General features: G+C 51.7%; 2 protein-coding genes across 11 annotated transcripts in view; one reads left to right on the forward strand and one right to left on the reverse strand.

Moving 5' to 3' along the window:
* Positions 1–4673: 4673 nt before the first annotated feature.
* Positions 4674–16129, reverse strand: SLC38A5 (solute carrier family 38 member 5). 4 transcript variants are annotated; one of them, XM_017855413.1, is made up of 16 exons: positions 15536–16129; positions 14064–14117; positions 13903–13978; positions 13152–13267; positions 12989–13062; positions 12422–12514; positions 12211–12289; positions 9005–9087; positions 8353–8411; positions 8127–8264; positions 7838–7917; positions 7107–7207; positions 6770–6885; positions 5854–5998; positions 5658–5761; positions 4674–5152 (listed from the first exon to the last, which is right to left on the reverse strand). In XM_017855413.1, exons 2-16 carry the CDS (start codon positions 14114–14116, stop codon positions 5051–5053), a joined length of 1419 nt encoding a protein of 472 aa, XP_017710902.1. In that variant the 5' UTR covers position 14117; positions 15536–16129; the 3' UTR covers positions 4674–5050. The 4 variants fall into 4 exon arrangements, with proteins under 4 accessions (XP_017710902.1, XP_017710905.1, XP_017710903.1 ...); XM_017855416.1 differs by having other exon boundaries at positions 15532–16129; XM_017855414.1 differs by lacking the exon at positions 15536–16129 and adding an exon at positions 14503–14617.
* Positions 16130–22832: 6703 nt separating this feature from the next.
* FTSJ1 (FtsJ RNA 2'-O-methyltransferase 1) overlaps positions 22833–26842 on the forward strand; it is a 7908-nt gene continuing 3898 nt past the window's right edge. For all 7 annotated transcript variants that reach the window (XM_017855409.1, XM_017855410.1, XM_017855411.1 and 4 more), the window contains exons 1-5: positions 22833–23159; positions 24717–24924; positions 25205–25274; positions 25373–25463; positions 25796–25874. In XM_017855409.1, coding sequence (XP_017710898.1) covers positions 24804–24924; positions 25205–25274; positions 25373–25463; positions 25796–25874 — 361 coding nt within the window. In that variant the 5' untranslated portion in view covers positions 22833–23159; positions 24717–24803. The remainder of the gene's footprint in view (positions 23160–24716; positions 24925–25204; positions 25275–25372; positions 25464–25795; positions 25875–26842) is intronic.

Genomic DNA, 26842 nt, shown 5'->3' on the forward strand with positions numbered 1-26842 from the left:
AAAAAAAAAAAAAAAAAAAAAAAACGGGGCCGGGCGTGGGGGCTCACACCTGTAATCTCAGCACTTTGGGAGGCCAAGGCAGGCGGATCACCTGAGGTCAGGAGTTTGAGACCAGCCTGGCCAACATGGTGAAACCCCGTCTCTACTAAAAATACAAAAATTAGCTGGGCATGGTGGCACATGCCTGTAGTCCCAGCTACTTGGGAGGCTGAAACAGGAGAATTGCTTGAACCTGGGAGGCAGAGGTTGCAGTGAGCCAAGATCGCACCATTGCACTCCAGCCTGAGCAACAAAGCAAGACTCTGTCTCTAAATAAATAGATAAACAAATAAATAAATATTGTATAGGGACAAGATCTCACTTTGGTGCCCAGGTTGGTCTCAAATTCCTGGCCTCAAGTCATCCACCTTCCTTAGCCTCCCAAAGTGCCGAGATTACAGACATGAGTCATCATGCCAGCCAAGACTTGCAGTTTTAAGGCCAGGTGCTGGAATTTCAGGTTATCATTATTATCAGAAAGAATGACTTGTTGAGCTTAAGTTTAGTGGCAGTAAAGGGAGTGGACAAAGCTATATAAGAGCAATGTTTTGTATAGTATTGAAATTAAGTTGGTATTAATCTGAAATAGATTGCTAAAAATTAAGATGTTATTTTTAATTGCTAGTATGGTTTGAATGTGTCCCCTCCAAAATTCAGGTGTTGTCAATGTGACAGTACTAAGAGATAGGGTCTTTAAGAAGTGACTAGGCCATGAGGGGTTCTCCCTTATAAATGAGATTATGTGTCCTTATAAATGAGATGGAGGGAGTTGCTTCTCTCATGTCCTTCTGCCTTCTGCCATATGAGAATGCAGCAAAAAGCCCTGACCAGATGCTGGTGCCTTGATATTGGACTTTCCAGCCTCCAGAACTGTGAGAAAATAAATGTCTGTTCTATACAAATTACCCAGTCTGAGGTATTCTGTCATAGCAGCACTAAAAGACTACTAAAATCCCCTAAGTAGGACTTGCATCCCAAGGAAGTGTAAGACTTCTGCACTGAAAACTACAAAACATTGCTGAAGGAAATTAAAGACCTAAATAAATGGAAAGGTAGCCCATTTTTCATGGATCAGAAGATTTAATGAAGTACTGATACATACTGTGACATGCATAAACCTTGAAAATAGGCTAAGTGAAAGAAGCCAGACACAAAAGGCCACAGTGTATGATTCCACTTGTATGAATGCCAAGAATAAGCAAATCCATAGGAACAGAAAGTAGATTCATGGTTCCCGAAAGCTGGGTGGAGTGGGGAGTTACTATTAATGGGTATGAGGTTTCTGGTTTTCTTTTGTTTTGTTTTGTTTTTTGTTTTGTTTTGCTTTTTGAGACAAGGTCTCACTCTGTTGCCCAGGCTGGAGTGCAGTGATCCAATCCAGCTCACTGCAGCCTTGAACTCCTGAGTTCAAGCAATTCTCCCACCTCAGCCTCCCTGAGTAGCTGAGACTGCAGGTGCACACCAGCATGCCCAGCTAATTTAAAAAAAAAATGTAGGGACAGGATCTCATTTTGTTGCCCAGGTTGGTCTCAAATTCCTGGCCTCAAGTCATCCTCTTGCCTTGGCCTCCCAAAGTGCTGGGATTACAAGCATAAGTCATCATGCCCAGCCAAGACTTGCATTTTTAAGGCCCAGTGCTGGAATTTCAGGTTACTGTTATTATCAAAAAGAATGACTTATTGAGCTTAAGTTTAGTGGCAGTAAGGGATAAAGAACAGTGAAACAAGGAGCGTATAGTATTAATCAACTACAGTCAACTGCCCTATTTGTAAGTAGAAGCAGGGAAATAATATATATGTGTAGTAGCTTATAAATGCATAAAAATTATCTGGGAAGATAAGCAAATGTCTCTCAAACATCTAAAAGCTTCCTTCAGGCTGGGTGCGGTGCCTCACGCCTGCAATCCTAGCACTTTGGGAGGCCGAGGCGGGCGGATCACGAGGTCAGGAGATCGAGACCATCCTGGCTAACATGGTGAAACCCTGTTTCTACTAAAAATACAAAAAGTTAGCCAGGCGTGGTGGCACGCACCTGTAGTCCCAACTACTCGGGAGGATGAGGCAGGAGAATCACTTGAACCTGGGGGGCAGAGGTTGCACTGACCCGAGATCGCGCCGTTGCACTCCAGCCTGGGAGACAAGAGCAAGACTTCGTCTAAAAAATAAAATAAAATAAAATAAAATAAAATAAAATAAAATAAGCCGGGTGTGGTGGCATATGCCTGTGGTCCCAGCTACTTGGGAGGCTGAGGTAAGAGAATCACTTGAACCCGGGAAGTTGAGGTTGCAGTGAGCCGTGATCTCGCTACTGCACTCCGGGCTGGGTGACAGTGACACCCTGTCTCAAAAAAAAAAAAACCTTCTTTCATAAATATGGCTCATGCCTGTAATCCAAGCACTTTGGGAGGCCAAGGTGGGAGGATCACTTGAGCCCAAGAGTTTGAGACCAGCCTAGGCAATATAGAGAGATCCCATTTCTACTGAAAATTTTTAAAAGTTATCCAGGCACAGTGGCGCATGCCTGTAGTCCCAGCTACTCAGAAGGGTGAGGCAGGAGGATAGCTTGAGCCTGGGAGGCTGAAGCTTCAGTGAGCTGTGATGGCACCACTGCACTCCAGCCTGGGTGACACCTGGGTGACAGAGGAGCAAGACCTGTCCTCAAAAAAGTTCAAAAATTAAAAACAATTAAAGAATTAAAAAAGAAATACACACACAACACACCCAGTGCAACGCACAACGCGCCCACACACTAATGGCAATACCATTTTTTCTATGAGGTTGACAAAAATCTGTTTCATTGCTCAGGCTGTTGACAAGGCTGTGGTGAAAATGGCACTCACATACTCATGCTAGCTTCTCCTTGCTCTTGCTTGGACCAGCCATACTCGTTCCTACCTCGCGGTCCTTGCACCTGTTGCTCCCTCTGCCTGGAACACCCTTTGCCAAAATAATCGTGAGGCTTGCTCCTTTCAGCCAACCTAGAACCAAACTCATTGTCCCCTCCTCAGCAAGGTCTCACTGAACGCCTCCTCACCCACCACCTCCCCACACCACTCTCACATTGCTCATTTTCTTCATTGCACTCATCTTTATGAGGAATTATTTCTCTTTTCTTCTCTTTGTTAGGTCAGAGGTCAGCTAACATTTTCTGAAAAGGACCAGAGAGTCAATAGCTCAGGCTTTGCAGGCCATATGGTCTCTGTTGCAAATCCTCAGCTCTGCACGAGAAAGCCACAAACAATATGTAAATGAAGAAGACACTGTAAATGATATGTAAATAATTTACGGACACTGAAATTGATATGTAAATGATTTAGACACTGAAATTTGAATTTCATATAATTTCCAAGTGTCACAGAATATTATTTCTTTTAATAATATTTTTTCATTTTCTTTTCTTTTCTTTTTTTGAGACAGAGGTTGGAGTGCAGTGGTGAGATCTCGGCTCACTGCAAACTCTGATTCCTGAGCTCAAGCGATTCTCCTGCCTCAGCCTCCTGAGTAGCTGGGATTACAGGCGCATACCACCATGCCTGGCTGATTTTTGTAGTTTTAGTAGAAACGGGGTTTCACCATGTTGGCCAGGCTGGTCTAGAACTCCTGACCTCAGGTGATCTACCTGCCTCAGCCTCCCAAAGTGCTAGGATTACAGGCATGAGCCACCACACCCAGCCCCTTTTCTTTTTGAGACAGGGTCTCACTCTGTCACTCAGGCTACAGTGCAGTGGTGTGATCATGGCTCACTACAGCCTCAACCTCAATCTCCCGGGCTCAAGAGATCCTCCCACCTCAGTCTCCCAAGTAGCTGGGACTGTAGGCGTGCACTACCACACCCGGCTATTTCTTTTAATATTTTTTGTAGAGATGGGGTCTTGCTGTGTTGCCCAGGCTGGTCTCAAATGATCCTCCTGCCTCAACCTCCCAAAGTACTGCACAGGCATGAGCCGCTGTGCTGGGTCCACCTTTTTTCAATCATTTAGAAATATGAAAGCCAGTCTTATTTCAAGGGCCATACCAAAATAGGCAGCAGGATGGATTTGCCCACTCGTGTGTCAGAACATCAACTCCAGGGCACTATTGTCTGCTTGGTTCACTGCTATATCCCCAGCACCTACAATAGTGCCTGGCACCCAGTAGGCTTTCAGTAGATGTTTACTGAGTGAATGAGTGAAGTCTTTTTTTGTGTGTGTGAGATGGAGTCTCACTCTGTTGCCTAGGCTGGAGTACAGTGACACGATCTCAGCTCACTGCAACCTCCGCCTCCCGGGTTCAAGTGATTCTCCTGTCTCAGCCTCCCAAGTAGCTGGGACTACAGCGTGCGCCACCACAACCAGTTAATTTTAGTATTTTTTAGTAGAGATGGGGTTTGCCATGATGGCCAGGCTGGTCTCAAACTCGTGATTTCAGGTGATCCGCCGGCCTCAACCTCCCAAAGTGCTGGAATTACAGGTGTGAGTCACTGCTCCTGGCCAAGTGAGTGAAATATTAACTTGAGTAGCAAGTTACTGAAAGAGTGAAGTGAGTGAACGCATGAGCAGGCACAGTCCCACTCATAGGGCTTCAGTTTGCTCCAGCCTGGACTCCGGCAGGCTCCCCCAGCAAGACTCAGAGAAAGATCAGAGGCTGAGTCCAGAGTAGTAGCTCAACATCTTTATTTTTTCTCTTTAGCCCGAGGGTAATCCTGACAAACAGCTTCAGCCAGGAGGAGGCAGAGAGGACTGGGCTGGGCAAAGGCTCCGCCAGGACCTGCCCTCCTCCTCCTCCGCCACCTTCTCCTCCTCCTCCTCCTCCTCCTCCCATGGGGTTGGGGTTGGGATTAGGGCCATGATCCAAGCTTGGCATCCCTGGGGAGGAGGGAAGTGGGCCAGTCTGCAGCCTCTGCTGTCCCCCGCCTCTGACAACCACGTTCATGGGAACCAGCCACCTCCACATGCTGGGCAGGAGGGACCCTAGGGAGCTGCCCCGACCCCTCCATGTGCATGCGCACAGGGACCTGGGCCAGCAGGGCCTGATCAGTGTCCAGACAGGCGGCTCTGGCCTGTGGCCCAGTTGGCAAACATAAAGCCTAGACTGACGGCCATGAAGAGGACTCCCAGGACTCCAAAGCACAGGGCCTGCGGGCCAGAGAGACAAGATGGGGCTGGTTGGGACTCCTCACCCAATTGCCTTCTGAGAATATTCCTCAAGTCTTCCACCTCCTTCAGAGAGTGCTTCATCCATTCCTGACCCTCCTCTGTGTGCCCTCTCCTTCCTTACAGCCAGCCCCTTTCTGCGAGTCCTCCTTCCACCTTCCCAGGACCCATGAGAGAGTACGTTCCTCCATCCTCCTTCTTGAAGGTGCTTCCAGCTCTCTTCCCAATAGTGCTCCTTCCGTCTGTCTGGAGAATGCTCCCTCTATGCCAGCCCCTGTTTGAGTGCTCCCTGTCTTCCTGGACCCTGCTGGTACTCTGTCTCCTCTGCCCCTTCCTAAGACAATCACCTTCATTCTTCCAGACCATTCTTTCATATGCTCTCCCAGCCCCCTCCTATGCATGTCCCTTTCACTTCCAACCATCCTGGAGTGAGCACTCCCTCCTTGGAGTGCTCCCTCTCTCCCTAGCTCTGCCCTGGAATGCTTACCTGGATCTTGGGCCAGGATAAGAAAGGCTCCACCTCAGAGGGTACAATGCGGAGGTAGAAGATGCTGGGGAGGATGAAGATGAGGCTGGGGGCTGAGGTGGACCCTGGAGGACAAGAAGGAGGGACAGGAGTCAACCTGACTTGGGGACAAGGCCCACATTAGATGGGGTATGGGACTGGGGTGAGGTTTACTGACCGATAACTCCAAAGATATCCTGGATGGTCGGCACACAGATGACAAGGACATTGACCAAAACAAGCAGGATCAGAGCTATGGCCACATGTCGTGGCCAGCTGAAGGCCTTGCCTGGGAAAAGCAGCTGCTGCAGGGCCCGGCGGATCTGTGGCCAGAGTAGGGTGGGATAGAAGTCAGGACCCTAGTGCTGCCCCGCTTCCACGTGATCATCTGTCTTTAGCTCCACCCTCTGTCTGAGATCCCTGATTTCCCGTCCCTCTGACTGTCTATGGCTTCACCCCGCCTAACCCATCATCTGTGTCTCCATGTTCTGAACGGGCTTCCTGCCTCCATCCTCTGACAATCCACTTCTCTTCCTTCTGTCTGAACACCCATCGGCACCTGCACCCACTGTCTGAAATCCTTGCCTCCTCCTCTAGCTGACCATCTTCGCCTCTCCTTCTGTCTGACCATCCACCGGTCCTTCCACCCTGTGTGAGGTCCCTGCCTCTCTCCACCTGACCTCTACCTCCCTCCTCTGTCTAATTAGTTCTGCCTCCCCATCTCGGAGCCTTGACCCTCCTACATCCCATCACTTCAGCCTCCACCCTTTTTCTGTCCATCCCAGTTTCTTAATTGTACCCTCCAACTGACCCTTCCTGCCTCCCTCTTCTTTCTAGCCATCCATCTGTGCCTCCTCCCTCCAACTGACTACCCTGTCCCCTGACCCTCTCTCTCCTGCTATCTATGTCCTTCCCACTTCTGTCTATCGATTTTTGCCATCTCTGTCCATCTGAAAATGCTGCCCTTTTCTGTCTGTCCATCCTTGCCTCCTTCATCCATCCATCCACTCCTGTCTCCAGCCTCGACCCACACATCCATGCCTACACCCTATACCCATCCATCCATGTCCCTCTGAGCCATGGGCCCCACGCACTGGGAACAGCACGACTGGCACAGTGAGGGTCACCGCGAGCAGCACGGCCAGGCGCACACAGAGGATGAGAGGGTCCTTCTGGCTGTACATGTGCAGCATCTCCGCCTCCACGTTGCCTGGACCATGAGACAGGGGGTACGGGATGCAGGATGTGGAGACAGCACCAGGACCAATGCCCCAGAAACCCATACATACATGCACAGTGACAAAATCCACACAAGTGAGGCACACCTTCTGTTTGGAAACTGACAGGTCCATGGTCACAGAAGGAAAGAGCTCAGAGGCTCCCGCCCCAGGCCTTCCCCCTCCCCCCAGCCCTAGCCGCAGCCCCACTCACTGTAGAAGGTGAGGTATCCAAAGGTCGCCGTGAGCCCATACATGCAGAACATGGCCCCAATGGACACGTTGGCCACGGCCTGCATCCTGCGCTTGGAGGGCCTGAGGTGTAGAGGTCGTGGAACTGTCATGCCCAGACCCTGGGACTTGCCCCAGGTCCCTCAAAGCCAGCCTCCACCCTCCAGAGTCCCCTTCCCCCAGACTGACATTCAGCTGGCACACATGGGGACACCCGTCTCTGCCTCCCCTGTGACTAGCCAAAACCCCTCTCTGACCATCCATAACTCCTCCCATGTGACCATCTCCCTCTCCCCTGCATCTGACTGCCACCGCCTCTTCCATCTGACCATCCATGCTGTCCCTCTGTCTGATCATCCACACATCTCCCATCATATCATCCCTGCCTCCGCCTCTGTCTGTCGGTACCTCCCCATCCCCATACCACCAGCCATACATATCACCCCCTCCATCTGATCATCTGATCTCTGCTTCCCAACTCTGTCCATCCACATTTGTGCTGGATATTAAAATAGGAGAATACTTAAGCCCCGATCAGCAAACCATCACTACCCTGAATCCCCCAAGACCTCCTGGCTACCCCAAACCCCTCCCATGGCACAAGCTAGCTTCCACCAAGTGACAGTCCCAGGACTGCTGTAGGGAGCGTCAGACATTCCGGTTACTGCCCCACTTGCTGGCCCATCATGCAGGCCCACTTGCCTGCCCACTCACCGGCAGAGCTCCGTATAGATGGGCAGCACCTCAGGGTGGCAGACAAAAGCAAAAGCCATAATGGGCACTGTGTAGGACATCTAGGGGAATGCCCGAGTACATGGGATTAGAGCCCACAGGGGTCCATCCCCTTCTTCCCATCCCCCTCCCACCCTGTAATTGCCCTCCATATCAGACACACAGAAGCCCCCAGTGTCCAATATCCAGCTCCACTCTGAACAGGATGCACCGTGTGACAGAACCAGAGGGCCTGAGTGTGTTGCAATCTCCTACATGCCTGCACACACACCTGTGAGTCAACTGTGAACATCTGGGCCTCACAGCTGCTGTTGAGCCCTTGGTTGTGGAGTCCCACGGGAGCTTCACTCTCCATTGCTGTTTCATTGCGGCCTATAGCACAGCCAAGCTGGAACTTCTTGTAGATGACCTGAGGATGGGGGCATCGGGGAAGCCAGGTCATGGGGGAGGCTATGTCCCAATGTCCCAAACTCTCTCTCCGCTTCTCTGTGACTCACCGAAACAAGGAAAAACAGCATGCAGGTCAGTGAGAGACCACTGGTGTACCCCAGGTAGCCTAAGAGGGGCAAAATACAGAGTCTCAGAAATCAGCCAGGCGTGGTGGCTCACACCTGTAATCCCAGCACTTTGGGAGGCCTAGGCGGGTGGATCACCTGAGGTCAGGAGTTCGAGATCAGCCTGGCCAACATGGCAAAGCCCCATCTCTACTAAAAATACAAAAATTAGCCGGGTATGGTGGCACGCACCTGTAGTCCCAGCTACTCGGGAGGCTGAGGCAGGAGAATCGCTTGAACCCGGGAGGCAGAGGTTGCAGTGAGCCGAGACCACGCCATTGCACCACTCCAGCCTGGGTGACAGAGCGAGACTCAGTCTCAAAAAAAAAAAAAAAATCAATGGAACCCCGTACAGTGAACTCCAAACACCTAGTCTGGCCTTCAAGGTCTGCCCACCTCAGTTGCCTTTGCATAAGCTTCTACTTCCACCCAGAAAAACCTCCCCTCCATAGCAAACTCCTACTAATGTGTTCAAGCCCACATCAAATAAGCTCTCCTGGTGTTCTGCAGCCCTTGAAAATGAATAGGGGTTTTCTCAGTCTGGCTTCTTCTGTCTAACCCCACTACCCAATGGCCAACCCAGGGAACCTCTTACCCAAGTGTTTCATGAGGGCCAGGGGCAGGATGATTAACACACTGACGATGATGATGAGGAGGTTTCCCTTCAAAAACCAGTCCCTAGAGAGACAGGAAGACACAGTGCCTAGCCGCCAGTCAAAGGAAACTGTCAGGCCGACACTCACAGAAGACAGCTGAACAGGCAGCTTTCTGCCCTAAGTCAGGAGAGTTAAGCTGACAGCCTCAGCTATGAGAAGTCATTCAGGTGGTTACAGTGACAAACGGCACAATAGGGTTGACAAAAATAGTCAGGCTGATTATGAGATTGTCAGATACTGTTGGTGGGACACAGCTAACACATACATAGCTGGACAAAACTTGCCATCAGACGTCGCAAGTGGATGCACAACCAGATGGTCAAACACCCCAAATCAGTCAGACTCAATGTAAAAATCAGTCCAGGCCAGGTGCAGTGGCTCACGCCTGTAATCCCAGCACTTTGAGAGGCTGAGGCAGGCAGATCACCTGAGGTCAGGAGTTCGAGACCAGCCTGGCCAACATGGTGAAACCCTGTCTCTACTAAAAATACAAAAAAAGTTAGCCGGGTGTGGTGAGGAGCACCTGTAGTCCCAGCTACTCAGGAGGTTGAGGCAGGAGAATGGCGTGAACCCGGGAGGCGGAGCTTGCAGTGAGCTGAGATCTCGACACTGCACTCCAGCCTGATAACAGAGTGAGACTCCATCTCAAAATAAATAAATAAATAGCCAGGTATGGTGGCGCACGCCTGTAATCCCAGCTACTCAAGAGGCTGAAGCAGGAGAATCACTTGAACCCAGAAGGCAGAAGTTGCAGTGAGCCAAGATCGCGACATTGCACTCCAGCCTGGGTGACTCAAGACCCTGAAGAAAAAAAGAAAGAAAAGAAAAGAAAAGGAAAAGAAAAAGCCAAGAGGAAAGGGAAGAGAATAAAAGGAAATAGGGAGAAGGAAGGAAGGAAGGAAGGAAAGGAAGGAAGCGAATGAGAAGGACAAGTTGAAGAAAGGGGACGGGAAGGGAGGAAAAGCAGGAAGGAAAGGAGCGGAAGAAGACAGAAAGCAAGAAAAAGAAACAAGGAAAGGAAAGGAAGGAAGGAAGAGAAGAGAGAAGAAAGAAAAGAAAAAAAATAAAGAAAGAAAGAAAGGAAGGAAGGAAGGAAGGAAGGAAGAGGGAGGGAGGGAGGGAAAGAAGAAAGGAAAGAAAGAAAGAGAAAATCAGTCCAACACAAGGTGCCAGACACAAAGAGAGTGAGTCACGATCGTGGTATGTCTGACAGGTAGAGCAACAGTCTGATGATCCAGTAGACAAGCCACGATGTAGAGTCCATCAAAAAGTCAGAAACACACATGCATGCTTGTTTGAATAGCTCAAGGTTTGTTGGATGCCTAAAAGTATGCCTGTAGACTGACTTGGCCGCACAGTCAAAGAAAGACTGAAATAGAAACGAAATCATCCGGCTGGCCACACTGTTGGAACCAAGCTCTGAGAAAAGGTGGGATCTGTACAGATATTGGAGGAAGGTGACCAGGCAAGACAGTCAGTTAAGACAGAATCAGCTGAACAACTGCTCATGCATTCAAAACAACTTGATTGAATGCCTGTGTTCTAGACATTCACACGGTCTCTATCTCATACGCAGTTACACAGAAATAAACCAATGGGAGCTAACTATAATAATGAGACATCTCTGGTCACACTGTCAGCTATCTAGTATTCTCAGAATCAAACCAAAAATCTAAAATGATACACACAGACAGTAAAAATCAAGCACTCGGTTAAAATTGTCAGACCGGCCATGTGTGGTGGCTCACGCCAGTAATCCCAGCACTTTGGGAGGCCAAGGCGAGCGGATCACCTGAGGTCAGGAGTTCAAGACCAGCCTGGCCAACATAGTGAAACCCCATCTCTACTAAAAATACAAAAATTAGCCGGGCATGGGGGATGAGGCAGAAGGATCGCTTGAACCTGGGAGACGGAGGCTGCAGTGAGCCGCGACGGTGTCACTGCACTCCAGCCTGGGCAACAGAGTAAGACTTTGTCTCAAAAAAATAAAATTAAAATATTAGCTGAGCATGGTGGTGCATGCCTGTAATCCCACCTACTCAGGAGACTGAGGAAGGAGAATTGCTTGAACCTGGGAGGCAGAGGTTACAGTGAGCCGAGATCATGCCACTGCACTCCAGCCTGGGCGACAGAGTGAGACTCCATCCAAAAAAAAAATGTCATACAGACCAGAGTCAGACTGACAAAACCAGAGACATCTACACACCATGCAAAGCCCATGGGACCAGAGGCAGAGTTAGCCACTGGACACACAGAGCTGTTCATGAAACACACAGAGGCAGCTCCACATGTGCAGCTGGAGCACAAGCAACTGCAACACTCTGTACATACACACTAACCCTGCTGAAGTCCCATCGTGCACATGCCCCCCACACATACCGAGCCAGCACAGCGGATCCAGACTCACACACAGTCAGCCAGATGCATAATCAGAACAGTCCAGCATATATGGTTGCAACCATAATACAGAGGACACATAGTCACAGTCAGGGATCACACACACACACACCCCAGAGAGAATTTACCAGAACACCAAATCAAACACAGAGATGGAGTTGGCTCGACACAGTCAGAGTGAGTCACACATAGTTGGTACCACAGCGTACTACATGCACACAGACACACTGCTGGAGTCAGTGATCATACACTTACAGCTAGACAGATTCAGCCAGATGAACCTAGAATCAAGCTCAATCAGCTGGACAGGGGAAGTCAGAGTGATCGAGGGTCGGACACATATGGTTGGAATCACAGTATACGGGACACAGCTGTAGTCAATCATAAAGCCAGCCCGAGAGAATCAGCCAGGCCGGCAGACAGAGTCAAACCCACAGGCAGAGTCTGAGTCCATTGGCTATGTACATTCACACACACATGGTCAGCAGCAGAGTAAATCGGACGTAAAGAGTCAGCCTCCAGCCAGAAGTAGCCAGAATAAGTCACAAAATCAGCACACGGTCGACTGGACTCCTGTGATCAAAGCAACAGTCACGCAGAGGAATCAGGCTGACCCAAGTGACCTGCCCAGCAGTCTCAAACTAGAACACCTGGAAGTCAGCTGCACAAACAGCGCTGAAGATACCGACCGGGCCTCGCAGGCAGAGTCAAGGAGCTGCTGGCCAGCCAAGGGGTGTTGCTCACTCACCCCTCGGGGTCCATGTACAGGAAGGTGCCGATAACCAGGGGGAGCTCAGATTTGATGATGAACAGGTAACTGGACATGGCTGGTGCGGGTGGGGGTGTAAGCAGAAAGATTCTCTTCATGCCCCACCCTGTCTTCCCCAGCCCAGCCTGGGGAAGCCCACCTCACTCCGCCCTCTCCCCCCAAGCTGACCCCCACCTCCCAGAGTCCTCACCCCCAACATTGTGCAGACAGATGACTGCGGCCACCACTACCTTCCCCGCAGGCCCGAATGCCCTCTGTCCCAGCTGCTCATAGGCTCGGATGCCTAGCGGGGGAAGGCAGGAACAGGGTTGAAGGTCCAAGAGGCCAGGCCAGAGGTGCAGGCCAGAGAGCCCGGGAGCTGGGAAGTTGGAGCTTGGGGGAATCGGCTTTGACTGATGGAGGCTGAAGGTGGGGTTAAGCAGTTGGGGTTGAGTTTGGGGCAGAGTCTGGGAGGTGGGATCTGAGGCCAGGGAAAAGGATGAGGGCTGGAGGTGAGAGTAGGGGTCTTGGAGCCAGACTATAGACTGAGACCATGGTGGGAGCTGGGGAACTGGGGACTGAGGGGTGGGGGTTAGAGGTAGAGTGTAGTGGTCTGGAGGTGGATTCTGGGGTGCTGGGTCCGGCATCTGGGGTCTGCATTCAGGGAGTTGGGTCTGAGGTTTGGGGTTCAAGGTCTGCGTTGAGCTCTGGATGTGACCCCAGAGTCTGGGGTCCAAAGGGGTGGAGTGGGGACTGGGATCCAGGCTCTGGGTCTCACCTACAATACCAGCACAGGTCAGCAGAAGGTGGATGGAGTAGGACGACAGAAGCGCAATGCACAGCAGCAGGGCCCTGCGGCAGGTGGCACAGCTCAGAGCTGGTCCCCGGCCTCCCACCTGCCCTGCAACACCCCTGGCCCCGAAGGCCACCTATGGACTCACAGGAAGAAGATGACTCCCGTGTGGGCCATGGCATAGGCCAGCCCCAGGATGCCGCTGCCCATGATGGCATTGCTGAGGTTGAACACTGACATTCCAAATGACGTCTTCCCCTCGAACTGCATGCAAGGAGCAAAGCCCGGGCACACATTGGGAGGGGGCACCGGGCAAGGAGACTAATGCCAGGGCCAGGGAAAGACTGGAGAAGAAGCAAGCGGGGTGGAGAGAAGCCAAGGAGAGACCATCGGAGGAGGGAAGAGGCTAGCAGGGAAAGAAGAGTTGAAGACAGAAGAAGCTGCGAAGGGGAGAACTAGGAAGGGGGAAACTAGAAGGACAAATTTTGGAGGGAGCAGCTGGAAGTGGAGAGGACCAGGAGAGGGTGAAGCAGCCACCAGAGGTAAAATAGCTGGGGAGGGGAGACGCTGCAGGTGGGGATCGGCTGAGGATGGGGAGTGCTGGAGGAGGAAGAACAGCTGGAGGAGAAAGGCAGGTCGGGAGGGGAGCAGATAGGGAGGGCAGTCACTGGGCCGAAGAGTGGGTGGGGAGAAGCAAGGCCAGGGAGAGAGCTGGAAAGGGCATATCTGGGGAAGAGGAGTATCTGGAGAGGGGAGCGACCGAGGAGTGCGTAGCTGTGGTGGGGAGATAGCTGGGCAGGGGAACAGCAGGGAGGAGGAGGAGTGGGGAAGAGGGAGCAGTGCGGGAGGAGATTAGCTGGGGAATGTGCCACCGGGACAGATCCTGTGGGGCCACTCACATCCATGAACTGGACCGGCTTGCTCCCAGGAGCAGGACCACGACTGGGCAGGAAGCCCTCACGTTCCTGCCTGTAGCTGGATAGGGTAGGGAAATAGGAGCCAATAAGAGGTAACCCTGACCCCTAATCCCCGAGCCCACCTCCTTGGACCCCTGACTCACTCCACAGCATCCGAAGGGAGGGCTCCATTCATCTTTGCATCCTGCAGTTCCATCCTGTGGGCAGAGAAATGGGGTGGGGGGATCAGAGACGGAACGAGGGTGCTTCAAAGTGAGGGGAGCTGAAGAAGGGGGAGGGGAGTCCTATAGAGACCTACAGAAAGACGGAGAAAGAGATGAGACAGGGGAGCAGGAACAGACAGGGACAGAAATGGAGGCAGGCTGACAGAGAAAGAGATGAGAAAGAGAGAAGAAAAAGAATCAGAGGAGAGAAGCCAATAGTTAGTTAGTTAGTTACTCAGAGAGACACAGAGAGAGAGCCAGTGAGAGAGAAATAGTTGGGGAGAGAGAGAGAGAAAGCAACAGAGACAGCCGGACCCCAGCGCAGATGAGCCGACCACGTGGAGAAGGGATAGCCTCTCCTCCCAGACCCCAGACTCACGCTGTCTCTCTTGCCGTCTGTGTCTTTCATTCCCCGGTCCCCCGCGCCCCCCCCTTCCCTCCACCCTCACTGCGTGGCCAGGCGGCTCACTCCTTGCAAGGACACGTGTCGGCCTGGCTGCCCCACCCCTCCTAATGCCCTCACCCCCCTCCTTCCTGCTTGGGCCCCCAAGCCCGAGCCCAGAGCTGATGCAACCTGTTGAGTGAGCTGAGGGTGGGGGACAGACTCGGAGACCCCTGCCCCAAACGCTGCACACTGCTCTCTGCCATGACTCTGAATATCTTCACTAGAAGCCAAAGACAAGTCCCCAAACCGAGCCCCTTCCGAGGGACAGAAATGACACAGGGACTCCCATTTAACCCTGATTCTAGGGCCTAGAGGTATTTTCCAGAACCCCTAGCAAGTCTTAAACACTCGTCTCCTGACAGAAGTCAATTCGGAGACACTTCCAGACTTGAGAAACTTCCTGGGTGTGGGGTGTGGGGTGTGGGGTGTCTCAGGAACCTGGCCCGAGCCCTCATTTCCCCTCCGGAGAAAGAGCAGTCTCTGAGACCATCAAAGACCCCTCCTGTAGCCTAATGAATTTCCTGGGGTGGGGGTGTCTCTGCAATCCCCACCCGAGCCTGGAGTCCCTGTCTTGTGGGTAGAGCGTCTCTGAAGAAACCCCAGCCCCCTCCCGCGCTTACTCCTTGGGAAGGAGGTATCTCAGAAACCCCCATTCAAGGTCCCCATTAGAGCTCAAACTGGCTCAGGAAATCCTTTTCCCAAGTCCTGAATCCTGTTCCTGGGACACGGAGGGGTCTCAAGGAGTCCCATCCCCCGCCACCAGCGCCCTCCGGAGCCTCCCACCCACACCTGAATTCACTTCCTGGGATCAAGGTACCAAAAGGACCCCCCCCACAGTCACGCCATTCCATTCCCCACTACTGCTAAAATGTCTCCAAGGAACCCCGAGCCCCCTCCCAGGACCCCTACTCATATCTCAGGCCCCCAGGAACACCGTCCCCGCAGCCCACGCTTCCTCCTCACCTACCTGCTCGTCTCAGCTCCTGAAGTGGCCGCAACTCAGACTCTTGCTCTGGCGCGGTATTTTTTTTTTTTTTCTGAGAAGAAATACTAATTTTAATTTCGTTTCCCTCCTTCTGGCCCTGGGCGGGGGAAGAGGTGGAGAAGGGGCGCCCCCTATCTGGACCCACTTGGAGGGAGACAGAGGTTTGTTTGTGTGTTGGTGGGGGGAAAATGGCCTGAAAGATTGAGGGTGTAGACCCACAGCTAGAGAGAGTGACAGGCAGACAGAGGGGATGGACTCACAGAGCAGACGGACAGCAAGATGGGATGGATGGCAGAAAAAGGTGCAGAGAGGAGACAGAGAGTAGGAGAAACGAAGTTACAAAGAAAGCAGCCATGAGAAACAGCACAGGAACAGACAGACCACAGAAGGAACAGAAAGACAGATGGGTGGGAGGAGGGGATGCTAGGGGATCTTGGTAGACAGGCAGAGACAGAGAGAAAGGGACGCACAGGCAGACTCAGAAACAGACAGGTGGGTAGGAATAGGCTCGCGGAAACACCTGCAGAAAGGCAACAGGCAGTCGGGCTCAGTCATAGACAGGAGACACAGACTGGCAGAGAGGTGGGAGACAGAGCCAGACAGCTCCCCAAACAGAGGGTAGGACCAGACACATCAGCTCAGAGAGATGAAGGGACAGAGGGAGTGGTTGAGGCAGAGAAGAAAAGAGGCAGAGAAAGGCAGATTCAGGCAGAGAGGCCTGGGGACAGCAGCAGAACAGGTGCAGGGATAGTAGCCAGGCTATTCCAGGCAGACCTCAGGCAGACAGCCTAGTCACGAGAGGACCCTAGATCTTGGAGGCCCCCAGAGGGAGGCAGGGAGGGCATTTGTGGCTGGGTGGGGAATGTGGACTGTGAACTCACACTGTCTGCAAACTGGGAGGGCACTGTAGTCCTGGACCCCACCCCAAGCGTGGGGTGGGGCTTGTCCAAGCCCTGAGAAGTCCCACTATCTGTCTGTCCGTCTGTCTTCTATGGGAGTCCGTCTGTTCATTCCCCTCCAGGCATATGACAGGCATGCCTGTCCCAGGCAAGGCACATGTCTGCTACAGGATGTCAGGCAGGGTGGACTTGGGGTCTGGGCCCACCTCGACTGGGCTGCTTGAAGCCCAGGTGGACAAGAGGCCTCTGTCTGGGCCCCTTGCCCACCTGCCCACCCCCGACAGGGAACACAGAATTCCCGGAAAGGCCAGGAGCTGGCTGGGGCTTCAAAGCTGGCCTAGATGCCCTCACCCCACCCGCAGTTGGAGGAGGACAAGGGATGGGGCGTTTACTTCCCCACAGCAGGAGAGAGACTCCTACGCACTCAGGGATCGTAGCTACACAACAGGCCCCATCGCAGCCCCATCAAGGGGCTCAGATACAGGGGCCAACTCGCCATCACTCACAGAGGTGCACAAAGACTCACAGCCACACAAGAGAATAAAGACTGACAGACATGAACACATACAGATTCACCACTTCACATTAAGAGCACAGGCTCATGGGACAGTCACACACGTGGCCACACGGAGTGACGATAGTCTTACAACTATCAATACCCACAGGCTCAGAGCCGCTCACAGAGAGCACAGACTAACACAAATTGGCTTATGCCAATTTCCAGACATTCTAGACTCCTGAACATCATTGCCGCTGGACCCACAGCCATGCCAAAGACAATCAACAGGTAAATCACACACACAGATTCACAGCTGCACACAGAGCACACAGACGATTACACACAGCTGATGACATCGTTCATGGGTCCTGGGTCTTTCCCACACACACGATCCAGTTTCAGATGGCCCTGGATCTGAACCTGAATCCAGGTTCAGATGATCCTGGAGACAAACTTCCAGGTTCAAGCTCTAAAATCATATCTCTGTGTATGTGAACTTGAATGTGCACTTATGACCACAGGTAACCACATACAGCTCCAGTCACAGACAGAAGCACTCATAGGCTGACATGAATTTTGTACAAACAGAAAAGCCGTAGTCTCCTTCTCTCTCTCTCTCTCTCTCTCTCTCTCTCTCTCTCTCTCACACACACACACACACACACACACACAACAGCATTTCAGCAAATGGCTGCACACAGCCGTGTACACACACAGCTAGTCACAAATCAAGTCAGAAAAGAAATATACAGGGAAAGCATATACCAGCACACCAACACAAAGCACAGGAATGCAGAGTTCGCTTACTATCGTTGCAAAGAAAAAATCCAGAAACTACATGGAAAGCTACAAAAGGAAGAAACGGGAGAACCAGATAGTACTCATACCATGGCACCAGAAGAAACACCCCGAGGGCACACATACCTGCAGCCACTCATTAAGGAGAGACACAAATACAGCAGCAGACACACCAAGAAAGACACGTGCGCATAGATACACACATAGGAGGGACAAGTACTCTGATGACACACTCGTCACCCATGACTATTACAAAGGAGACAAACACCCAAGCAACACACGCACACAACAACATATAGATGAACTGCGTGGACAGACAGTACCAATGCACACGGTTGCCAAAAAAAAAAAAAAAAAGCATGAGTTGGGCCAGGCGCAGTGGCTCACGACTGTAATCCCAGCACTTTGGGAGGCCAAGGCAGGTGAATCACGAGGTCAGGAGTTCGAGATCAGCCTGGCCAACGTGGCAAAACCCCGTCTCTACTAAAAATACAAAAAGAAATTAGCTGGGCGTGGTGGCAGGCGCCTGTAATCCCAGCTACTCAGGAGGCTGAGGCAAGAGAATTGCTCGAACCCGGAAGGCGGAGGTTGCAGTAAGCTGCGATCACGCCACTGCACTCCGGCCCAGGTGACAGAGTGAGACTCCATCTCAAAAAAAAAAAAAAAAAAAAAAAAAGTTGGGCAGGCGACTGTAGACAGAACGCAGCACCAGACAAGTTACATAGGAAGACACAGGCACAGCTCACATATGTGTGGCTGTGGCTGAGAACAGGCAGGTGAGATACACTTAGCATATTCACACACACACGTGCACACACACATACACACACTTCTGCCCAGCCTCCTCCAGCCTCCGTCTCCTTTCCTATCTACTCTGATTTCTCTGTCCCCTCATACCCCTCCCCCACCCAGAGCCATTACACATCTGTGCTACCGGCTGGCCAGGGAAAGAGACACCTGTCACCAGAGGCTTTGACCCAGGTGGCTAAAGGTGGGGGGCGGGGATGCAGGTATCCATATTTCAAGTCTGAAGTGTCCCATCCAAATAACTAGCATAACTTATTTGGATTAAAAAAATAAAAGACAACCCCCCTCCCCTCTGCATCCATTTGCCACCTCCCTGCCACAGCCTCCTGCTCTGATTGCTCCCCTTCCCTCCCAGGGCCTGCCCCCACTAGCCTTCCAACATGGACCAACACAGGGCTACCAGGCACACAGGAGGTGCTCAACAAAGGCCACTTATCTAATGTCGTATTATTATCATTACTTTTATTTCTGCCAAAGGAACTCTTCTAGGGGAGAGATGAACCTCCATCCAGCTCTAAGAACCCCACAGCTCCCGTAAGTTTCAGTGCACTGCAGATAGCAGGTGCTCAACATAAGCCAGTATGGCAGTGGGAAAACAAAGGGAAAGTGTGATCTGGCTGCGTAGAGGAACCTGCTTTAGAAGGAACAGATGTCTTTAAGCAGGACCGAGGCCTTGAGGCTGTGCCAGGGATAAGAAAACTTTATTAGTTCATCAAAGTAGGGCTCCTTCTCAGGGTCATTTAAGGTTTTTGTTGGTTCAGTAAAGCAGACCCTTGTGTGACACATGGGAGTCCCGTGAAATCTGTTAAAAGTCACTTTGGGTTATCGTCAGTTCTAAGGAGACCTTTGATTAAAACAGCCCACTGCCCGGTAGCATCCAGGGGAGGGAGGGACACAGTGAAGCAGTTAACAGCAAAAGCTTTCTCAGCTGTGCCACTTATTAGCTGTGTGGCTAAACAAGCAAATTCCTAAACCTCACTGAGTCTCAGCTTCCTCAAGGGCCTAATAACGCCTAACTCATTGGGCTATTGAGACAATTAATTAATACAGGCAAAGCACTTAAGACAATACTTTACACATAGTAATTGCTCAATACATATTTGTGGGAGGAATTAATGATTTCTTCTCTGTGAAAGCAAAGTCCCACTTGCTCGGCTGCATATGGGATTCCGATCTGTCCTTTCATGCAGGCTCCCCACGGAGTAACTCTTTCCAGTCACTTCCTTTCCTCAAAGCAGCCCCATGGGCAGCAAAGTCCTAGTCCCCTACCCCTGGGCCACCCCCCTCGTTCCCTTACACTGCTAAAATGCCCCCTCCGGGAAAGAGCTGGCCTGGCAGCTCCCCCTTCCTTGACCCCTCCAGGAGGCCAAGGGAAGGACACCTTTACACTCAGTGGGGTGCCGGGTGGGAGCTGCAGGCCGACACCCTACTTCGGGAAGAGCCTGGAGAGTTCAGAGCCTGGCTCCTGTCCCCCAAACCCCCGGCCCTGCTGGAGGAAGCAAGTTTCTTTGCTAAAAGTTAAACATCCTCTTCGTGAGCGCAAGAAAACAGGACGTGGGAAGCGTCCCACAGGGTGAACATGGGCCCCCAATGCCTGGCACCCCCTCCTCTCTTGTGGAGCGGAGGCCTGGTGGCTCGAACCCTTCCTTTCTCACACTCGCTCACCTCTGCAGGGGAGTCATGTTCCCACCGTCCCACAATGCCATTGAGTTCTGCTGACAAAGCTCTGGCTTCTTCCCTGGTTCTCAGAGTCTCTATGCCTCCATCCAGGGTTCCACAGAAATGCAGGACACACCACTGGGGAAAAAATGAAGGAATGAAGCAACAAAAGGATGAATTCAAACAACATTTATTGAACATCAACTGTGCGCCACCCCGTTCCAGGCACTGGGAGGCAGCAGTGAACATGACAGAACAGGAATCCCTGCCTGGTGAAGTTCGTGTGCTAAGGAATCAATCATTCCGTTTTTTTTTTTTTTTTTTTTTTCCTTGAGACAGTCTCTCACTCTGTTGCCCAGGCTGGAGCGCAGTGGCACAATCAGCTCACTGTAACCTCAAATTCCTGTGCTCAAGCGATCCTCCTGCCTCAGCCTCTCGAGTAACTAGGACTATGGATGAACACCACCATGCCCAGCTAATTTTAAATTATCTTGTAGAGATGAGGTCTCACTATGTTGGCCAGGCTGGTCTCCAACTCCTGACCTCAAGTGATCCACCCGCCTCGCCCTCCCAAAGTTCTGGGATTACAGGCGTGAGCCACTGCGTCCAGCCCTTTTATTTTTTAAAGAGACATGGGTTCTCGCTATGTTGCCCAGACTAGATTCAAACCCCCGGGGCTCCAGGGATCCTCCCACCTCAGCCTCTGGAGTAGCTGGGACTAGAGGTACACGTCACCACGCCCAGCTAATTTTTGTATTTTTAGTAGCGTGGTTGCACTATGTTGGCCAGGCTGGTCTCCAACTCCTGACCTCAAGTGATCCACCCGCCTCGCCCTCCCAAAGTTCTGGGATTACAGGCGTGAGCCACTGCGTCCAGCCCTTTTATTTTTTAAAGAGACATGGGTTCTCGCTATGTTGCCCAGACTAGATTCAAACCCCCGGGGCTCCAGGGATCCTCCCACCTCAGCCTCTGGAGTAGCTGGGACTAAAGGCACATGCCACCGTCCCTGGCTAATACTCATATGCATATTGTCAGGATTAAAATGAATGAACAAAGGGAAGGACATGCTGGAGCCAACTTGTACAGGTTGGGAGGAACTGTTCAATTTTCAGGAATTTTGCAAACTGGTTGTTAAACAGCTGGTTTAGCCGGGCGCAGTGGCTCACGCCTGTAATCCCAGCACTTTGGGAGGCTGAGGCAGGTGGATCACCTGAGGTCGGGAGTTCAAAACCAGCCTGACCAACATGGAGAAACCCCATCTGTACTAAAAATACAAAATTAGCCTGGGTGGTGGCGCATGCCTGTAATCCCAGCTACTAGGGAGGCTGAGGCAGGAGAATCGCTTAAACCCGGGAGGCGGAGGTTGCGGTGAGCCGAGATCACGCCACTGCAGTCCAGCCTGGGCAAAAAGAGCGAAACGCTGTCTCAAAATAAAATAAAATAAAATAAAATAAAATAAAATAAAATAAACAGCTGGTTTAACAACTGGTTTTGTTTGTTTGTTGAGACAGGGTCTCACTCTGTCACCCACACTGGAGTGCAGTGGCACGATCAAGGCTCACTGCAACCTTGACCTCCCAGGCGCATGCAATCCTCCCACCTCAGCCTCCCGAGTAACTGGAACTACTCGCGCGCACCACCACCCCCGGCTATTTTTATTTTTTGTAGAGACGAGGATCTCACCATATTGCCCAGGCTGGTCTTGAACTCCTGGACTCAAGCGACCTTTCCACCTCAGCCTCCTAAAGCTAAACAGCTATGGTTAAAAATGAAATTATATAAACGCACTCAAAACTGGTAACTTCCTAATTTTACCACGTTCCACTATTCTGTATGCTCTTGAGGTCATTTACCCCATTTTATCTGTATGGTAAAATAATACATGATAGTGCGCTACTGCACCTCTTTTGAACTCCCTGTTCAGTGACCACAGGTCGGTACCTTGAAATCTAACAAGAAGATTGTAGCTAAGCCATGGAAATTGGTAAATGCTAGAAACCAGCCTCCCTTCCCCCCGCCCCCCCCGCCACCACCCCCGCCCCAGCCAGTGGTTAACCATTTACCAGCACACCACTGAGGGCATTTAGAACCTAGCACATGGTAAACACTATGATAAACGTTCTCATTATTTTTCCGTTTGTCCACTGGGTCAGGATGTATAGTCTTTTTTTTGTGTCTGGGTTGGAATTTAAAATGTTTGAAGATCACAGAATTACAAAAGGCCAGAGAGTGGCTAAGCTACACCTATTTAACTCTCCCAATAATGCTGTTAAGTCTGTACTATTGATTAACCCCACTTTCCAGACAGGGAAACTGAAGTTCTGAGGCGGCAAAACTCAGGCAGCGCCATCCATTAGCTGTAGTGCGATCTGAAATCGCAGCCGAGCAGCCTCCGCGCGCTCGCTCACTTCAAGAACGCATTTCTCCTGTCACGTTTATGCCCCCAGCGGTAATTTCGCTGCCCTGCACGCGAAAAATGAATGGGCGGCATCGTGCGCGTGGCATCTTGGGAAATGTAGTTTACAGGCTCAATGACAAGCACGGTCCAAGAAGGGAGGGGCGGGGGAGCAATTCGATCTTGGCCTCGGAATAAAAAGAACAAAGAATCACCGGCAGTTTGCGCGTCGCGGCGCTTCAGCCACGCAGTGCGTGGATTCAGCCGCTTTGGGCGTGCCCGTTGCATGCCGGGAAACGCAGTTCACGAGCCTCGGGTACGTCGACGATAGATGACGGGACTCACGTTGTACGTTCACATCAGGTCCCTGCACGCTTGAGCCTGGGCGGTCCACGATAGCGAGTTTGCCACGCTGCGACAGCTCATAGGCTTGTCCCCCGGGCATTCTGGTGGACTACGAACGCAAACTGAAGCTCTACGACTTGTCGCCCGTTTGCGCTCTCGCCGAGGCACAGGCTGCTCGCAGACCACCCTGCTCCGAAAACTAAGGTGGGCCCTGGGGCACGGAGGACAGGGATGCGGGCGGAAACTATTGAGGAACTGTCCTGACTGCAGGGAAAGGAGGAGGTTCGCCCTGGGCGCCGCAGCTGTGTATGGTTCGGGCGGCTGGCACCGGGTGGGTTCTAGACCCAAGGTTTGTCTGCAGAAGGGGACCCGTAGACGGGCTGGGTTCGAGGTGGGGACATGGGACGCAGCGGTCGGAGCCGCCTGGGACCCGGTGGCCCCGATGGAGCTATGATCTTTGAGGTATTGATGAGGAGGGACAGGGAGTGTGGTCAGAAGGCTGTTTAATGGGAGGTTGGTTGGAGCGCGAGGGTGGGGTGTTACTGGGGAATCAATGGGGGCTAATAAGAATATTTTAGTCTAAGTGTTGTTCATTGATTGATTAATGAGGGGATGGCAGAGTAAGCAACTAGAATATAACGAGTGGTGGATAGGAACGTGATCCCCCAGGGATTGATGGAGGTATGATATTCAACGGGTTAATGGAAAGTGATGGGACATAGTAATGGCAAGGATGATGGTGAGGCTGTGGGGGGAATAATAGATGAATGGGGGTCATGATCAAGGGGCCGTGGTGAAAGAAGAGATAATGAGAGGCTGATGGTGTTGTAGTCAGAGTCAATAGTTGGGCTGTGGTGGCATGACCATCGAGGAATTAGGGGACAGAGTGAGCAAAGAGAGGGTAATAGTAAACTAGGGTTGGGGGTTAACTTTTGTTGCTACATAGTAGGTGAATAGTAAACTGTTGGAGTGTGATCATCCAGTGATGGATCCATGGAGAGCGGGGTGGACAGTGAGGGGAGAATGGGCAACTGATGTGTGATCATCAGGGAGTAACGTGTTTGTTAATGAAAGGGTTACAGGGCAGGGGGCTAGTGCTGTGATCTATGAAGGGTCTATTGGAGAAAACTGAGTTAATGGGGGCTGATAAATCAGTAATTGAATGCTCAATGGGGAACTAATAGACCATGATTCTCCAGGCATTATTAGAGGTTCATAAGGATGTAGTAATAAAGGGGGCCTAATCGTCTAAGGGATTAATGGGGAATGGGGCGAAATGAGAGAGATATAGGGAGTGGGAGGTACAATGAAGTAGTATTAGGATAAAGGTGGAAAGCAAGGGATTAATGGGGGCTGATAGGACTATATGAATCTAGAGGCAATGAGGACAACTGGGGATACAGTCAGTGAGATTTTAATGGGCATGACGTGGGCAGAGAAGGGTTGATAGTGACAGTTACAGGGTTTAATGTGTGGAGTGTGGGTGACAGTGATGGGAGGTGGACAGACTCACAAGTTGGCCATCTATGGGATTAATGTTGGGTTTATGGGGTCTTTTGTAGGAACTGGGGGGTAAGTGATGGGGACGAGGAGGGTCTGTGTGATAAGCAATGGAGCCTGAGAGTTCAGTGATAGGGTCCTTTGGACCCTATAAGGTCAGTGGGGTCAGTTCCAGGGCTTCAGTCAGCCCATCTTCTGTGTGAGCTATCATGTGGGTCAGATGAGCCCAGTTTAGTTTGTATGGTTCTCTCCGCCCTACAGAGGTAGGTGGTAGCCCACTCATCTGGTTACTGATACTGGCCGGCATCAGCTGACTGTCGGCAGGTCCTTGGGCAACTGGTGTCTGAAATGGGACGGACGTCGAAGGACAAGCGGGATGTCTACTACCGCCTGGCTAAGGAGAATGGCTGGCGTGCTCGCAGCGCCTTCAAACTGCTACAACTGGATAAGGAATTCCAACTCTTCCAAGGTCCCTGACTGGTGGGCAGGTCACTGGGCGGTGAGGTGGGCACAGGAGGTAGACAAGTAGGCTAGGTCTGCAGAGCTCCCTATGGTAGGTGGGCTGACTCAGAGGGTCTCTGGGGCAGGGAGACAGGCAGGAAGATAGGCAGAATACCGGAGAGGAGTTGGGCACCTGGGCAGTGGAGATATGTGGGTGCTCCCCAAGGGAGAGGGGTGAACTTTGCAAGGGTCTCCAGGTTGGAGAAGTGGGTACAGCTGACCAGGATGCTTTCACTATGTATGCCCAGGCGTGACACGGGCAGTTGACCTGTGTGCAGCCCCGGGCAGCTGGAGCCAGGTGCTGAGTCAGAAGATTGGGTAAGTGTGGGGGTCCCAGATGGGAGACCCAGGAGGGCCAGCTGGGTGGGAGGGGCCCAGGAGTGAAACTAGGCTGATGTGGGCCATGTTGTCCACAGGGGCCAAGGGTCCGGCCACGTGGTGGCTGTGGACCTGCAGGCTATGGCTCCACTACCAGGTGTGGTACAGATCCAGGGGGACATCACCCAGGTAAGAGCATGGCTGAGGGTATTGGGGTATATCCTGGGTGAAGGCCCTTACCTGGGGTCTATGCAGAATGGAAGAGCAACGGAGAGGTGATGGAAACAGAGAGAGAGAAAGAGAATGAGAGAGTAACCATGGAGAAACAGCCAATGGGTCATCATTGCAGAGACACAGCAGAAAATGATGATGCTGGGTCCCCAGAGATGGAGTCCAATCTTAGAGAGGCAAAGCCTGGGAATTTGGCTGACCCAGGGTCTGTGGGCCAGGACCATGGGCAGGCGGGATCTGAGGGCAGCAGTGGAGGGCCGTGGGGCCACTCATCCTCCCTCTCTCCATAGCTGTCCACTGCCAAGGAGATCATCCAGCACTTTAAGGGCTGCCCTGCGGACCTAGTGGTGTGTGACGGGGCTCCTGATGGTAAATAGCAACAGAAAGTGGGAGGCCAGGCGGAGGCCCCTGTGCGTGTCCTTCTCTGTATCTCCCACCTTAGTTGACTTACTCACCTCTTCAGTTACTCCCTGCTTCTCCCTTCTTTTCTCAGCTTTCTCCCACATCTGGCAACTTTTCCCTACCTCTGCTGCCTGCTCTCTCTCTGCCTCTCTCTTCCTCCCACTTGCACCCCACCCTTTGAGTTTCATGTCTGTTGTCTACCTTTCCCTGCTCTCATCTCTCTGCAATTGTCCAATTCCGTTGCACTGTTCATTCGTTTTCAGCCAGCCAGCCATTCAACACACATTTACTGAGCACCTATTGTGTTGGGAAAACATTCATGAATAAAATTCCATTAATCTTTAACCTCATGGAGCTGATGTTCTAGTGGGAGCAAATGGGAAAGAAAATAAATGATTGAGCTTTGTACCGTTAAAAGGGGATGCAGCCAGGCATGGTGGCTTCTACCCGTAATCCCAGTGCTTTGGGAGGATGAGGTGAGAGGAACACTTGAGGCAGGAGTTTGAGACCAATCTTGCAACACAGCAAGACCCTGTCTAAAAAATTAGCTGGGCTTGGTGGTGCATATGCCCGTAGTCCCAGTTACTAGGAGACTGAGGTGGGAGGATCACTTGAGCCCAAGAGGTCGAGGTTACAGTATACTTTGATTGCACCACTGCACTCCAGCCTGGGCAACAGAGTCTCTAAAAAAACGGGGTGGGGAGGCCAGGCATAGTGGCTCACGCCTGTAATCCCAGCACTTTTGGAGGCCGAGGCGGGCAGATCACCTGAGGTCAGGAGTTCGAGACCTTAGCCTAACCAATATGATGAAACCCCGTCTCTACTAAAATATAAAATTAGCCAAGTCTGGTGGCATGTGCCTCTAATCCCAGCTACTTGGGAGACTAAGGCAGGAGATTCACTTGAACCCGGGAAGTGGAGGTTACAGTGAGCTG

The sequence above is a fragment of the Rhinopithecus bieti genome, unplaced genomic scaffold (assembly GCF_001698545.2).
Source record: "Rhinopithecus bieti isolate Rb0 unplaced genomic scaffold, ASM169854v2 scaffold_41736, whole genome shotgun sequence".
In the NCBI taxonomy this organism is placed as follows: Eukaryota; Metazoa; Chordata; class Mammalia; order Primates; family Cercopithecidae; genus Rhinopithecus; species Rhinopithecus bieti.